At 49.1% G+C, this 16,828-nt stretch overlaps 1 protein-coding gene across 1 annotated transcript in view; it reads left to right on the top strand.

Annotated features, from left to right (window-relative positions):
* Mcm10 (minichromosome maintenance 10 homolog) overlaps positions 1 to 11,005 on the top strand; it is a 28,365-nt gene extending 17,360 nt beyond the window's left edge. Inside the window, exons 14-17 of the mRNA XM_077631961.1 lie at positions 662 to 775; positions 7,872 to 8,020; positions 9,133 to 9,175; positions 10,530 to 11,005. Coding sequence (XP_077488087.1) covers positions 662 to 775; positions 7,872 to 8,020; positions 9,133 to 9,175; positions 10,530 to 10,604 — 381 coding nt within the window. The 3' untranslated portion in view covers positions 10,605 to 11,005. The remainder of the gene's footprint in view (positions 1 to 661; positions 776 to 7,871; positions 8,021 to 9,132; positions 9,176 to 10,529) is intronic.
* The last annotated feature ends 5,823 nt before the right edge of the window (positions 11,006 to 16,828 follow it).

Genomic DNA, 16,828 nt, shown 5'->3' with positions numbered 1-16,828 from the left:
CTAAAGAAAAAGTAAAGGTCCATCAACATTCATGACTGATTGTATCCTAAAGTAACTGCGTCATTAAAAAAATTAGCAGTGCATTGAAAAACCAGACCAAAAAATAAGAAATAATTTCAGAATATGTCTAGAAATCTTCAACACTCCATCGTTCTTTGTAAACTACCATCACGATGCTGCACTAAATTGCGGGTTCCAGGTATAAAATGCTTCCCCAATTTAAGCTGGTAGCCAAATGACATTCTTAAGAGCAAGCTACCATTTGTCGCTGAGATGAGAGAACAGCCATCACCTCCCATGTTTTTCCTTTTAACGAGATTTTCATTGGCAGCTGCATGCTCATTTCTTAGGGAAATAGTGTGTCACAGATAAGCCTAACTACATTACAGTAACAGCAGTTTATTTGTATATTAAGTCAGGTAACCACAGCAAAACTTACTATAGGTAAAAATATGCAACTTTTGTGCGAAGTTTGAGTTCAGACTAACTGGCTGTATAGCCAGAAGAAGCATTTATGCCCGTTCTCGACAGCTAGAAAACAGTCACTGGGACCACTTTCTGGTTATGTGCCATTTGGAATACTGCTTTTCGCTGTGGGTGGCTATGGAATACCAATAGTTTTAATTCTAGTTATGTCGTTTTGTTTTGTTTGTTTTTTTAGTTGGAGCAAGAGCAGGAAGAGCAGTACTTCAGTGTTTTGGAGAAGAAGGAGCAGCTGGAAGAGAAGATGCTCTCGGTCACTGAAATACAATGTGATGTGGTTTCCTGCAAAAAGGTGTGGCATTTTACTTTAATCTATGTATGATTTTTCTTTCCTTGGTGTCGATGCTTCTTGCATGCGAATGTAGCGTTCATTTGACACCCATACAGTGACCCGAAGGGTTTGGCGTGCACGCAAGCCTAATTCTGGAGGAACTTTGTGGCATTGTTGCACATTTTTGTAAAACCACCTAGAGCCATCCCAAACTATACACAGAAAAGTCCATCCTGCATGACTTTCAGCTATGTCCTGCAGTAGCAGTCCTCATGCTCTGAAATCTATCTCTCTCTGTGTGTGTGTGTGTGTGTGCGTGTGTGTGTGTGCGCGTGCGTGCACGCGTGCATGTATTACACTTCGTTTTTCTGTTAGAAATAAGATGCCCTACTTTTTGCTCATTCTTTCATCAAAATCACGGGTTACGCTAAAAATTGTTTGCCAATTAAGGTTTTTTCCTAATCTATTACAAATATTTCTTTGCGCATGTTACCAGTCTCCTACAAAGCATTCCCACCACTGAGCAAGATTGGCCCGCCTTTGTTTGTACAGTGCGAAAACATTCAATATTACAGTAACCACATTAAGCGCACAAGGTCCTGGGACCACATTGTCATTATTGGGGGTAGCACTTAATAGAGCGACTCTGATGAGACATGTGGTCGGTAGCCATGCTTTGGTATCTTGCTTCTAAATCTCCCTTTTTGAATTTATCCTCAAATTCATCCACCTCATGAAAACAAGCGTTAAAAGAGGTTTTTAGATCCCCAGTTGACTGAAGACGCCTCTTTGGAATAAGTGCTAGATATCCTGAAATTTTTTTCCAGTGTTTTCAGCTTGTGAGAACTGAAAACCAACATCATCTAGAAGGCTCATATTCAGGGAGAAATCAGGTTTTACTGAAAAACAAAGGGCTCTCTCTCTCTCTACTATATATATATATATATATATATATATATATATATATATATATATATATATATATATATATATATATATTGATACGGGAATAAAAGAGGCGGAGAGCGAACGCGCGGCTCTAGCACGAGGGAGATAGAACGAGAAAGCTTGGCCGCCGCCGGTCGTGCTTCGCCGGCTCTCCTCCGTACTGCTGCTATATTTCTCTGGGCGGGCCCGTGGCCACCCCGTGGCATCCCACACCGTAACATTTTGGTGGCAGCGGTGGGATCATGCCGCTCACCCGCTCCCAGAATCAAGCACCCGACGTGCCAGACGACAGGAGTCCACCACCAGCCGATAGCGCCGACGACGCGGCGGCCGGCGCCGCTAGACCTAGGCGCTCGGAGAGGCTCGGCTCTTCGCAGCAGCCGGACGCCGGTGTTGAGCGCCTCCTGGATACAGTCACCCAACGGATGGACGCATGGGAGGCCCGTCTGACTGCCCAGGCTGGGGAGATGGAAGCTCTCCGGCGCGAACTCCGTCGCCTGGTGCCAGCCGAGCCGAGCACAGGTCAGGTGCCTTTGGGCGTCCCCGCCGCCGCTGTTTACGGCTCTGCCGTCGCTGGGCCTGCGGTCGTGGCCGCCAATGGCGTGCTCGGCGCGGGTGCGTCCTCGCCGCAGTGTTCGTTGGACGTTGTGGAATTGCCCACATTTGACGGCACCATCTCGTGGGATGCTTACCGCATCCACCTGGGCGGTATTGCGGCGGCGAGAGGCTGGGACGAGCAAATGAAGGCATGGATGCTCGTTGCAAAACTGAGGGGCCGCGCCACCGAGCTGCTGCAGAACGTGCCGCCCGACCAGCTGGGCTCTTACACTGTTCTGGCGGGCCTCCTCGCCGACCACTATGGTGCCTCAGGTCAACCCCGTGTGCAGTACCACCGCCTGCGAGCCCGCCGTCAAGAGCCCGGGGAGACGTACCAGGACCTCGCCGCCGCCATTGAGCGCCTGGCTCTGCAGTCGCTGCCGGGAGCGCCTCAGAACGCCGTGGCCCTGGTCGGCACCGAGGCGTTTGTCGACGCCATCCGACTCCCCGAGGTGCAGCGCTTGGTCCGCTCTGGCCGTCCTGATTCCGTCCGCGCCGCCATGGCGCTCGCCATCGAGGCGGAATTGACTTTGCTGGCCACGCGGGGGTCGCCACCGTCTGCCGAGCGCAGCGTCCGGGTGCAGGCTCCTCGGTCCGCAGCCCCAACTGCGGCCTCTATCCGACGCCTGCGTAACGACGTCCGCATGACCTGCTTCCGCTGCGGCCTGCGGGGACACTACGCGAGGGACTGTGCCGGCCCTCCAACGTAGGGAAACGATTTGGCGGAACGCTCCGTCCCCACACTCCTTCGTTCTCCGCGTCCCCTCCTTTCGTCGGCTCCGATTACCACTGATGCTCCTTACGTGCTCGTCGACGTCGCCCTGCTTGACCGGCACGTAAAGGCCTTGGTTGTCACTGGAGCGGCTGTCAATGTACTGCACAAATCGTTTGTTGCTAACGCGCCCCACCTGCTTCTGCCAGCCGCCAAAACCCGGCTCTTAGCTTTTAACGGCACCCCTGTGGAGCAAGTCGGACGTGTCGTCGTCAACCTGACAGCACTCGGAAATACCATCTCCACCGAGTTTGTTGTCGCAGACAGCCCTATTTGGCCAGTGGTCCTCGGGTGCGGGTGGTGCCAGCAAGCCCGAGTCGTCCTTAATTTTACTAGAACCAAACCACGGGCGAGCCGAACTCTCTGTGGGCCGGGCTGGCTTAGCCGGGTTTCCAGCCTCGGTGTCGCCCTGTGGCAGTCCCTGGTGTCGGCGACCAAGCGTGCCTCAGCATCTCTGCGTGACCTCGCGACGAAGTGGCCGTGTCGAGTCAAGCCGTTCGACGTCACTACCGTGACTGTGGCGTCCGCCGTGACCCTGCCACCGGGTGCGGCAACGTGGGTGTATGCCAAGCTTGACAGTCCGGTCACAGCAGACGTGCTGTTCGAACCCATCCGGTGTTCAGCTCCAGCCCGTCAGATGACCTCCCCTCGAAGCCTTCTGCCTGTGCTCAAAGGAGAGGCCCACGTATTTATACTCAACATCAGCAGCGTACCTCTCGCGCTGACTCCCGGCACGCAATTGGGTACAGCCTCAGTTTTGGACCCCGGGTCACCAGTGGCGTCTCTGCAACCTGAAGCCCCGCCTCGCCACCCTCCAGCGCCGGCGATCCTATCATGGGAAGAATTTAACTTTGGACCCAGCCTGACCTGCGCGGAGCTCGCCTCTCTGAAGACCTTGCTGCTCGAGCATCGCAGTTGCCTTGCTCTCAGCGCCGGTGAACTCGGGTGCACTTCCTGGGCTCAACACCGGATCAACACCGAAAACCGCGGGCCCGTTCATCACCAACCTCGCCGTGTAGCGCCAGCCGAACGGAGAGTCATCCAGCAGCACGTGTGCGACATGCTTGACCAGGGAATCATTGCCCCTTCTTGTAGCCCTTGGTCCTCCCCTGTCGTCCTTGTGCGCAAGAAGGATGGAACATTCCGCTTCTGCGTTGACTATCGGAAGCTAAATGCTATTACTAGTTGCGACGTGTACCCGCTGCCTCGCCTCGACGATGCGCTTGACCGCCTGAAGGGGGCCCGTTATTTTTCCACGCTAGATCTGCTCTCGGGCTACTGGCAGGTGCCTGTTCACCCCGATGATGCGGAAAAGACGGCTTTCGTGACTCCCGACGGCCTTTACCAGTTCAACCGTATGCCCTTCGGTCTCTCGAACGCTCCAGCCACCTTCCAGCGTCTCATGGACCGAGTCTTAGGCCATCTGAAGTGGACTATGGCGTTGGTCTACCTGGATGACGTAATTGTCTACGCGGCTACATTTGAAGAACACCAGAGACGCCTCAAACTCGTCCTCGAAGCCCTTACCTCTGCTGGGCTTCGCTTAAAACCAAAAAAATGTTTCTTCGGTTTCGCGGAGGTGACGTACTTGGGTCACGTTGTGAGCCGGCATGGCATCCGTCCCGACCCTGAAAAGCTAAAAGCGCTTACAGCTTACGAAGCTCCCACCACCGCCAAGGAGCTCAAAAGTTTCCTTGGATTTGCTTCGTATTTCCGTCGTTTCATTCCGGACTTTGCCAAGCGCAGCGCTCCATTGACCGCCCTGCTGAAGAAGAATGCACCGTGGAGTTGGACGCAGGCCCAACAGCTCGCGTTTCTTGACGTCAAGCACGCCCTCCTCGAGCCTCCTACATTGGCCCATTACGACGAATCGGCCCCCATTGTCCTCCACACGGATGCCAGCCAAGATGGGCTCGGCGCTGTCCTCCTGCAAGAAGACGAGTCTGGTGACCACAAAGTCCTAGCTTATGCCAGCCGCCAGCTTTCCGACGTTGAGCGCCGCCGCCACTCTTCAGAACTCGAGTGCCTCGCCGTTGTCTGGGCCGTCGAGAAGTTCCGTCCCTACCTGTACGGCCGTCACTTCACCATAGTCACGGACAATAGCGCTCTCACTTGGCTGCAGTCCGCCAAACATTTGAATGCCAAGATTGCACGCTGGTCCCTGCAACTTCAAGAGTACAATTTCACAATAGTGCATCGGCGCGGCTCTGCCCATCAAGATGCCGATTTCCTTTCTCGCCACCCTTGTTCCGTGACGGCTTTGACGGACCTGAGGACTGCACAAACGCAAGATCCCGCCATTGCTGCCATAATCCACTCCCTTGGCACCGCCGTCGGCGCAGGCCTCCGCCAACTACGCCGGGTCTATCGAATGAAGGACGACCTCTTGTGTCATGTGAAGCGGCTCCGTGGTCGACCACCCGTCTGGTTGCCAGTTGTGCCGGCAACACTGCGGCCGCAAATCTTGCGCGGCTTACACGACGCTCCCACGGCTGGTCACCTTGGTCGCGGCAAGACCTACGCACGAGTGTCGGAGCGGTTTTGGTGGCCTAATATGTCCAGAGATGTCAAGGAACACGTGGTGTCCTGCCAGACATGCCAGTACAGAAAACCGTCCACAGGTGTAACCAAGCCACCCCCGCAGGCTTTTTCGCCACCAAGTTCACCTTTCGAGCTGGTTGGACTGGATCATTTGGGCCCGTTTCCGAAGACGCGTGCCGGCAACCGGTATGTTCTGGTTGCGATCGACTACTTCTCCAAGTGGGTCGAAGCACTGCCCGTTCCAGACACGTCGTCCGCTCATGCCGTCGCGTTTGTGGAACAGCATCTCGTTCTTCGGCACGGTGTTCCCCGGCGCCTCATCACGGACCGTGGGAGCTGCTTTATGTCCCATGAATTCGAGCGAGCCCTCCGCTCCTTCGGCATTGCGCATTCCACTACATCTGTCAATCATCCGCAGTGCAATGGCCTCGTGGAGCGTGTTAACCGTACCCTCACGGATATACTCGCATCCTACGTCGCTCCGTCCCACACAAACTGGGATCGTTTTGTTTCTGCTGCAGCTTTTGCAGTCAACACTGCAGCGCAAGAAACAACGCATGTGACGCCGTTCTCAGTCGTCTATGGCAGAACGCCCTCCATCCCTCTCGACGCGCAGTTGGGCCTTCCCCATCCTACTGCGTCACCAGCTGAATCTGCTCAACGACTTCATTCCGCCCGCCTCGACGCCCAGCGCAACCTCCTCACGGCTCACGCGCGTGTGCAAGCGGCCAACGCGGCAGCACCACCACATCCCCCCTTCCGGCCCGGTGACTTGGTCCTCGTTCGCCGCACCATCCGTGCGACTGGCCGTGCCGCAAAGCTCTTGCCCCGATACCGCGGCCCTTACCGTGTCGTTGCCCGACTCGGCCCCGTGACATACCGCCTCGAAGACCTGCCAGAGCATCGACCATGCGGTGTGCACCACATTTTCCCAGAACATGTTTCAAACATGAAGCGATATGTCTACGGCGCCTGCGGTGACTCCGACTTAGCTACCGGGTCCTCATCAGTGCCGTCGTCGCCTGCTGGCTCCATGCCTTCCCCACGCAATGCAGTCCCATAAACGGATCGCCGCTCAGTATGCATAAAACTCCCTGAAGTTAGCCTAACCGGTGTGGGACCTTCTTCGGCGACTGCAGACACCTTCGCCCAGCTCACACACTTCGAATTCAACGAAGAGTGTGACCGTTTCCTATCTGCGAGCCCACATTGCATCGCCCCTGGAAACCCTGCATCAAAGCACGGCCTGACTTCTCCACACCCTCCCCCCGGTGGAAAGGTGATACGGGAATAAAAGAGGCGGAGAGCGAGCGCGAGCGGCGAGCGCGCGGCTCTAGCACGAGGATATATATATATATATATATATATATATATATATATATATATTACCAATCTCATCAAAGTCATGGCCTTAGAAGTAAGGGTTTCAGGGTCTTAAATGCTGGTGTTATGCAGAGGGGACCATGTCAGTGAAGGTTACTTCAGGCTGGATTCTTTATAAAGTCGCATCTGTAATGTTATTTAGTCAAGGGTTTGCACAAGGAAGAATGAAAACACATTTGTCATTACAGAGAAACTTCTCATGAACTAGGGTAATTGGAAGAGGTCCATAGTCGGCGTATGTATGACATTGTGTGCATTTGAGTCAGCAGTGGTGTTAAAGAGTTCAGAACCGGGCCGTTGTTACTATTTTGTTATGTTCACTTATTTCAAGATTTTTAGGGCACTATCACTAAAACCCCCAATCTCAGATTTCGCCAATGTTTGTCTGGCTGAAGCCTCTCTCCGTGACCTTGCGGAGCAACCTGGGTTTTGCAAGCCCCACTGATGCACCTTGCCACCAGTGGCAGTTGCTGTCACTTCAATCTTTGTCCGATCTTTGTCTGAAGCCTGCTTGACCTTGAACCAAAAGAACCAAAGTGCTGGGGCACCTAATTCTCATCTGGCCTAATCACACTAAATCGTTTGTAAATTTTTTCTTTGTCTCTGTACATGGGTATGAAAAAGAATTGTGACAGTCAAAACAGTGGCTCACTACCACATGTTCAATGGATAGATGAGAGCTAGAATGCATTTCAGGTCAGCACAATGGTGTGTAAATGTGTGAGTTCATGTTGTTGAGATGAGAGCAGTTTTTGCGGTGAAAAATCATTTATTTGCACGTGTCCCTGCCATGGCTTGACCGCATATAAGGAAATGCCCTATGTTTTCTATGTTGTGCTAACCACAAACTACATCTCATTTTTTTTTTTCTTCCAGTGCAATTACACAGCACACCAGGCATCTGATTTGTGTAAAAAGGAGAACCATGCACTGCGGCACCACAAGGCCATGAAGCGCTTCTTCCGTTGTAAAGACTGTAGTCAGCGCACAGCTACTTTTTGCAAGGTTCCAGCTTACAGCTGCAGGTGAGAATGAAGTGATCATATAACTCTCCTCCATGTCAGGCTTGCTTTATTTAGCGTAAATGAAACTCCTTTGTATGCCCCATTGGGTTAAATGGTCAATGCATATATTGCTTCTGTGAAGCCGTAGAAATTGTATTATAAGCAAATGCATCCATCATACATGTTTGCTTTGATGTCTGTTATCCTATTTCAATAAAATCTAGTTTCAGTTCAGTGCCATACTACTTGAGATATAAAAAAATTGGGGGTGGTTTAGCTCTGGTTAAACCTTGAGTGACGCGATAGCTACAGTTGGCTGAGTGGAACTTGCTCAGCAGCTACTCTGCATCACGTGACAGCATGGCGGCACCGCCACGCTGAAGGCTCGAAATGCTGCCGTAATGTAGCTTTTGCTCAAAATTGTATTTGACCCTGTTCACGTTCATGCAAGGTAGTAATAATAATTTGCCATTTTGGGCCCTCATTTTCATAGTTACGGCAGGGAGGAGGGGATGGCGTGATATTGGTAGTCAAAGTTTCCCGGCACCAGGCTAGGACACTTACAGAGGAGTCTGTAAGGCCCACATGTTACAAACAAAAAATCTTCAAATGCAATCCAAGTCTAAGTTTACCAGTCAGTGGTGCTCACTGAGCATTGCTGGTTTGCTGGCACTCAGTAAGAGGTCCCAATGTTTTATTGGACACCTCACTGTGTATTCAGCATATTGACTTGGTATCAGTTGAAAGCACAGAGTTAAAATGTTTTTAGATTAACCAAACTGCGCACTGCAACTATGCATTCACGTGCATCAGACTTTGCGAATGAAATTTATTTTGTATTACTGCCATTAAAATTTCAATTACACGGTGAATAGTAGTCTCATATTAGACCAGTCGTATTGATGTGCATGTCATGAATTTTTACCTGGCAGAGGGTGCTGATCCATGTGTGCTATGCAGGAAATTTTTGTGATTGAAAACAAATTTATTAATAAACTTTATACTAACAAATTTAAAGTAGCTTAACTTGAATACTTGAGTAATTTTGCCCAGAGCTGTGAATACATGCCTCCTACAGCCCCATATGACGTACGTCATATTGACTGGCTGACTTTATGCCTTTTTCTTTCCAGAAAATGCAATGGCTCTAACTTTGAAAGGACATCAATGGGAAAGGTACAGCACGTTCACTTTTTATTTCTCTATGAATTCCAGTGCTTTAATAGTGCATTCCTTTCTTAAAGGCTGTATGGACTAACATATCAGACATGACTGAAGGTGCATTTGCAATTTTAGCAAGTTCTCCAGACGTCTCTAGCTCAGCACTTTTTCACCTGCAGGTTGACACAAAAATGCCGCAGCATAGTAATGACATTTTACATTGCTTACACTTTTGGTGTTGGTGTCTTTGCCTCAGGCAAACACCAGTCTGCTCTATGCATTGTTTTTGGTAGAGGTTTGTTTTTTCTATGCTCTAAGTGCACTTGAGACTTTCCTTAATTCAAACTTCATGGAGCAGTAAGTTCTCGTCTGATTGTCCAAATCTATCGAATGTGAGAGGTCTATCGCATGAATATTTTTCATGCAGGGTAATGGTCTAGACCAGCCAAGCATGTTTTCAGCTCTATGCCTATGTATGCCTATTTACTGTCATGCAGACTTCATTCAGCTTCAGGGGCTGCCGCAGTGGCTCAGTAGTTATGGCACTCGGCTGCTGACCCGAAAGACGCAGGTTCGATCCGGGCCGTGGCAGTCGAATTTTGATGGAGGCGAAATTCTAGAAGTTCGTGTATTCTGCGTTGTCAGTGCACGTTAAAGAACCCCAAGTGGTCGAAATTTCCGGAGCCCTTCACTACGACGTCCCTCGTAGCCTGAGTCGCTTTGGGACTTCAAACTCCCATAAACCATAAACCAGTCATTCAGCTTCTAGGAAACCAGACCTGAGTCTGGTTGACATGCCTTCCTTTCATTCATCTGCTTCTATTTTCACTGTCTCTCACTTGCAGATTGAAATTCACATAATGCTCAGTTTCTTTGAAAACACAGAGGTTTGTTCATGACCCTTTGTTGCATGTCACAATATGAAGGAGGGCATTGAATCATTGATCCAGTCTTCATGGTGTAGCAGGTGCGGCTTGCTGCATTGCCATGCAATTTTGTCAGCAGGTTGTCACAGCTATGCGTTTAATGTGGTCTCTTCGTTCCAATCTTTTGAACTACTCTTTACACTAAATGTCGAACTTAGTGATATTCTGAGGAGTACCCATCCTGTGAATGTCTTACCAGTTTTGGCTGCAGAAGTCTCATTTTCACTGTTGCTCTTTATTCGAGACAGTAAAAACCATGAATTAATAATATTAAATTTAAACAGCTTCAAAAAGTTTTCAGTGCTTAGCAGACCAATTAAAATTTTGCTTGAGTTAAGTGAACATATGAATTAGTTTGCAAGACTGTCGACTTGATTGCAAAATTTTTTTTTTCTCGTTGCACAGTCGTTTTTCATCTATTTCTCTGTCGTTTTCTTTTTCAGCCAAAGCCGGGCCCTGTACTCGACAGTGAGAAGCTGCTGATTCGTGGTGAAGAGCTCAAGTTCATCAATAAGTGACAGTGTTTTTGTAGTATTAGCTTGTGGCATAATGGGCAAGTTCTATATCTTCAAACTCAGACTTTCACTCTACTGAGCAGCAACTCTTTATGATGCTTATTGTGACATTCATCATGCACGTGCCTTACAGCGCATGCGCATGACATACTACTGGTGAGATCTCATTTTATATGTTTTAGTGTTCGATCCATAAGTTGGCAGTGACAGTTATGTTGCAGCATGATTTTAGAATTGATATAATAGGTACAGTCTGGACCACTTTACTAGATCTTTCCTGCCAAACTATGTGAGTAGTCATTTTTTTTTTCATACCTTTTATCTGATCATGCCAGCTGTTTAGTTTGCATTCATTTGTCATTGATAAAAAGGAAGACAAGTAAAGGATGTACATATCAGGTATAGTCTGTCTTTCACTCTGTGTCTGGAATTCTTAGATATGCTTGCCATCGAAGTTCTCTATTTTGGAATCTCAGTAATCCGAATCTCACGGGACCGCTAGGAATCTTCTTATCATCCAGAACTGACAAGATCTGCAGGCAGAAGAACCACAGGAAATGCGTTCTCGCATATCTGTTTATCGCTGATGGGATTTCTTTACAGCCACGCGCACTATTCTCGATGCACACTATGGCACGTGTGATGATAGCGACATCGGCGATGTGCTGGCAGTACTTAGTGCTCGAACGTGCGGTCGCGACTCATGCGTTCGCATCATCCGTAGTGACGTGGGTGAGCGTTGGAAACATCCGAGATTTGGCACAGTGTACACAATGCACTGTGACCAAGGGATTGTAAAAAAATCCTAACAACTGGGATCACATTGAGGTTTTACTGTAATTGCTGTGAAGTTCATACACTGCTGACTTTGTACTGTTCTCTTTGATATTAATAGGCCATAAATTTCTTTCTGCTGTAACTTGTGTTTCGTAGGGCAGCTAAATTTCAAAACAAGTGAAAACCGTTTGTAACGTGTGAAAACATTCTTGCAGGCTAATTGGTGCTCACTTTTGCTGAACTGTTAGCGCAGGATGACAAGGACAACATAAACGATGGAAAGGGGACACAGCGCTTATAAAGAACATGACCGTCACACAGCATTCTTTGGCTGTATCCTGCAGTTTGTAGTAAGTTGAGTGGGCATAACACTTTCCACTCCTCCCGCAAAGGACTCATCTCCTTAGTGTGTTCTGATGGGATGCACGCATATTGCTGTCCCATTACAGTGGTTTTGTCAGACACCTATTCCAAGCGTCTCTCTCCAGAGGAAACGGGGCACCAGGCTGGGGTGTGCTTGCGGCCACTAGAAAACCGGTATACCTCGTACCAGGATTCGAACGCTTCCCGCACATGAGGCGGTGGCTGTACCACTTAAGCCATTGCTGCAGCTTGTCCTTCCACTGCTTTGACCGGAAAATAATGTGATCGCTTGGTGTAGCACCAAGTGATCAGAAGTCAGTTATAACTTTGAAATTTGAAGCTGTGAAATTTTTACAGGCGAAAATCTTTTATGCCTGTAGCATCCCGCTGTTTGCTGTGCAGGGGCGAGCGGTTTCAGGCGCCAGCAAGCTCCAACGGCGAAGGTGGCCATAAGTGCATCGGGCAAGGATTTATTGCGGATGCACGGCATGGGTGATAACCAGCGCGACCGTACGAGGGTAGTAAGATTGTAGACACCTTTAGCATACCGTGTACTCTTACCATTACTAGAGTACCGGGAGCCCGCCACTGCCAGTACGCATGCGCTCATTGGTCCCGATACAACAGGCGTGCACGCAGGTGTCGGGTACCTGGCACCCTCGCGGCGAGCTGTGCATGCGCACGGACTGTGCTCGGGTTCCTGGTACACAGGTACTGGTAACACGGTATGCTAAAGGGGTCTTGTGAGCGGACTGTGGTGCGGTTGAAACATGATACTGTCGGGTTTTTATGAATCAACAGGAAAATCGCTAAGTCCTAGTTTTGAAGACGAAGAGCAATGCACGTACAGGTGCCTACATAAGTCTGGAAAAGTACTAGCACCGTGGTCTGGAACACAGAAGCCTTGAAAAAAAGAAAGTTGCAATTTCTAGGCAGTCTAAATGGCGTATACCCGCACGGAAGAAATTTCCATCGAAGTATGGACGAACTTCGTCCGGTGGCGTTCACCAAGTGGCCGACGTAGATCTTGACCGGCTAGTTTTGGCTCTCGCTAGCCATAAAACGAATTAATGCAAACACGAGCCATCAGGAATGTGGAGAACTGGGACGTTGCATGCTGTGTAAACTTTGTTGTAAAAGAGTATTCCATGTAAAAAGAGTGTTCTTTGCTAGTAATATCTACGAACCCGAGCTACGAACTCTGCACTTCCCTGAGTGACCTGCAGACTGCACCACTCAACGTCAGGCCGTGCCTCTGGCCAAAGAGTAAATAGAGCTTTTCGTGAATCCCACCGTCGGCGAGCTTCCCATATCTCGTTCCCTTTCTGGCAAGAACAGCGAGCTCAACCTGTGCCGGGAACTGTGGTGGCGAGGTATGACGGTGATTGTCACGATGCACACCGCCATACTCGGCTTTGCAGAAGCATGTTGTGCGACGGGGCTGTCGCCAGCAGAACACACTGTTGCGAGTGCGCATTTGGAACTCCCGTTGACCTCGTGGTCATGTTAGGCTTTACCGCGCGAGGCGAATTTCAGCCCCTCAAGGATCGAATACCCGTTGAGGGGGTGAGGTCGGCCAAAAGCAGTGGTGTAGCCAGAAATTTTATTCGGGCAGAAATAACTGATGTCAATGCTTCCATGTTTTTTGTCTATTTAACAAGGAAAGAAATATCAGATGAAATTTAGAACTATATCAGATCGAAACCAGCAAAGCAGTGCATGCCGCTGATATGAAAAACGTAAAGACCGTGAAATGAAGAAGTTGAGGACAAACATTTTAACGAATCTTTGTCATTCAAGAACCTTGTTTACAATTTTGTACATATGCAATGTTAGGGAAAAACCTTAGTGACGCTGTCCTTCGTTCTAATGTATTCTGCAGGTGCAGCTGTCACTGGTTGAGTATTGTAATTGCACCGAAATTATAGTCACAACAGAGAGCACACATAAAAAGCAGCATTTCTGCAAAATATACATAAGAAATGCGAAGATACAATGGAATATCACAAATGCGAAGATACAGCTTGATAAAGGGCAAAAAAGTCTCGCTGGAAACAAAGTTCACTGCATGTATACAGAAAACCTCGCAACAAGATATTTAAATATATGTATAAGTCTAATAAATCATATCTAAGCAAAAGCTGCTGTATATAATGCGTTAAACAAGGCAAATAAACAAGTTACACAATCACAGATAGTAAACTTTACACATAGAAAGACATGATCCAGGCAAGGACAAAACTATGATATCAGAAGTCGCGACATGTACTTGGGCCATGCTACGGTCGCAACAGCACCATATGGGTAAAATAATAGAAGAATGCAGAAATCAATACGAAGATGTGTATTTTAGCTGCCTGCACCGCAACAACAATTATTCTGCACCCAAAATTAAAGAAAGGTATTGCTTTGGTTCAAAAAAGGAAGTAAAAGCAAGTAGCTAAAAAGATAAGAAAAGGACAAATGAAAGCCACAGATGATGAGGGAAGTTTAACTACCCAATATCCGAGTGTGTTGAGAAATGCCACGTGGACTGGGCTTTCAATAATAAGGTCGGTCAAAATTGATTATTGATGTCCTCGTAATTTTCGTATTCGCCTGATAACTTTGATCATGATGCTGTTACAATAAAGGGCAAAAATTTTGCTGTTTTAATGCCCAATGAACAGTCATACGTTTTCCTAATTGCGCGTTTACGGACCTGAAGGAACGGAGCTTTTTACTTGCATTGATTTTTGCTGCTTCGATATCTATAAAGGACAAAGTTTACAAGAAAAATATATCCATAAAGTTTCAAAATTTAAATTATGCGCTCCGTAGATTCCGGCGCCGCCGCGACGAGCCCGCTCGCCATCGAAACGCCCTTGAAACTTTGTGCTCGGATGGGGCTCCTTGCATTATGTTACTCCAGGTGCATGGGCATTGCCACGAAATCCAGCCCGAGTTCGCAATGTTCGCGCCGAAATGTCTTTTCGAACGTGGAGAAGACATTGTAAACATCCAGCATGATTTCCGGCGCCGGTGGTTGTTTTGGTCGGCGAAGCATGACAGTACGATTTTTTTTTTTGAAGGGGGGGGGGGGGGGGGCTGAAACCTCATAAGCCACCCCCCTGGCCAAAAGCCCTTTTTCCAAGCATTTCACACCGTAAGAGCCGAGCACCAGGGCCGGGGGGAAACGTACATCAGAAAACCGGTGGTTACCCGGAGGCACTTGGGATTGAAACCACCGCCTCCCGAATGCGAGGCGGATGCTGTACCTCAAGGCCACCGGCAGCTTCGGTGGATGAATGGATGGATCTATTTATTAAGCTCGTTTCTTTATTATGGAATGGAATTAGCTCTTTTCGTACATCTTCCAATTGCTTTCTGGATATATGCAAATTTTGATTCCTGAAAACGCTGACCTATAGGTTACTTCCCTGCTTTAAACCACTAGTTTTCCAGCATTTTTAAAGCATGCAATGCTTTTAGCTCTCGTCGACGCGCCGCGAGTGACCTTGGCGCCAGAGCGGAGAACACGGAACCGAACCTAAACGAACTCTGGCGAAACTTTCGTCTGTCCCCTGGTGCCTGCGTGCTGCGCTGCCTCCGGTCCAGCGCATGCGTCAGCAACAGCGTCGTCCTAGTTCCGTGGTCGGCGAAGCCAGTAGTGCGCGGCGCTGAGTGGTCTACGCTCTGTCTTGTAGCCCGAGCAGCGCATGCGCGGTCCTCGTGACGTGTGAGCGAAGCGAGAGCACCGCGCGTGTTGCGTAATCCGCGGGCGGAGCCATGGCGCCATCCTTTGGCACGGCGCCGAATCCACTGTAAACAGTGAGGGCGGCGGAAAGTAGTGGCTTTGGTCGCTGCACGCTGCCACCCGAGCTACTTTGACGGATGGTTGGGCTGAGCCAAGACCAGGCCTTGCAACGGTGTTTCAGTCTTGAAGATGTGCTACGACGGTGTACTGCAGAGCATTTCATGCTTGCGTCTACCCTCGACAACGACAATGTTTTTTTTTTTGTACCGAGTGCTAGCGTAGACACACTTTACCTTCTCTAACCCTAAACCTTAGTGCCGCAGAGAGGCTTATCTGGCCGGCATCAAATTCGGTACTGATACTGAAAAGTTCAAACAGAATATGTTGAACTCTCCCTTTCAGACTTACCACACGCTCTACACGAATCATCCCCTAGGTACATTTTTTGCGGGTCTGCGTGTTTTAAGGCTGCCTGATCACGCTTCAAACAGCGGACGTTTGGAGGAAAGCCGTGCGCGTTGTTGCACTAATTCACGATTGGGCAAGAGGGTCGTGACGTTGCACGTTGACCTGTGGAAATAAAATTATTAAAGCAAGTTAAACTGTGATTATAGCATAACTCAAATGTCATTCTGTCATGTAAGGATGTAAAATGAATTACGCTGGAAAGAAAATTGGACATTTAGTTTGAAATCGAACCCATGACCCTTGGGTTGCAAGTTAGACCAGATCCACCTAGACTAGGTGGCTCTGGCTTGCCTCGCAATCTGGAAGTCCTGAGTTCAGTTCCCCTCTCGGAAGAAATTTTTTTATTTGCCTGGTCAAATGTGTTTTGGGACGCCACTTTTCCTGAATATTGGGTTTCGTTGCCTATGAACTGTACAGTGCTTTCGCATTAATGTGTGTACACGAGTTTCCATAACACTACAGCCGCATTCCACTAGCGTCGTTCCCCTCTCCCTCGGGAAGGGTCTCATCGCCATGACTTGAAGGGGCTCTGAAACACCTTCCGAGGAGAGGACATCAACTTGCTCAATCACTGCATTGTGTTGTCATGAACACCTGAGCCAAATAATACACTTCTACAAGCAGCAGAGAACCCACAATCACGCGCGAAAGTTGGCGAGCCCTTCCCGGCGACTTTTTCATGCTCGCACCTTCCTCCGTCGCTCGCATCTACGTATACATGTTGAGAGATGGCTATTGGTTAGATTCTTTCAGGCGTCAGGCAGCTACCGTGGCCGCGGCCAATAAGCCGCGTAGCTCCGGCGGGTCAGGAAGCTGCGCCTGCGGAGGAGCGCCGACCTTCCAGTGTGCAGAATGTGACGAGAGGAGAGGGAAAGGCGCGAAG

This window comes from Amblyomma americanum, chromosome 7 (assembly GCF_052857255.1).
Source record: "Amblyomma americanum isolate KBUSLIRL-KWMA chromosome 7, ASM5285725v1, whole genome shotgun sequence".
NCBI lineage: Eukaryota > Metazoa > Arthropoda > Arachnida > Ixodida > Ixodidae > Amblyomma > Amblyomma americanum.
The sequence above is the reverse complement of the archived record's forward strand: the minus strand, read 5'-3'. Positions and strand labels throughout refer to the sequence as shown.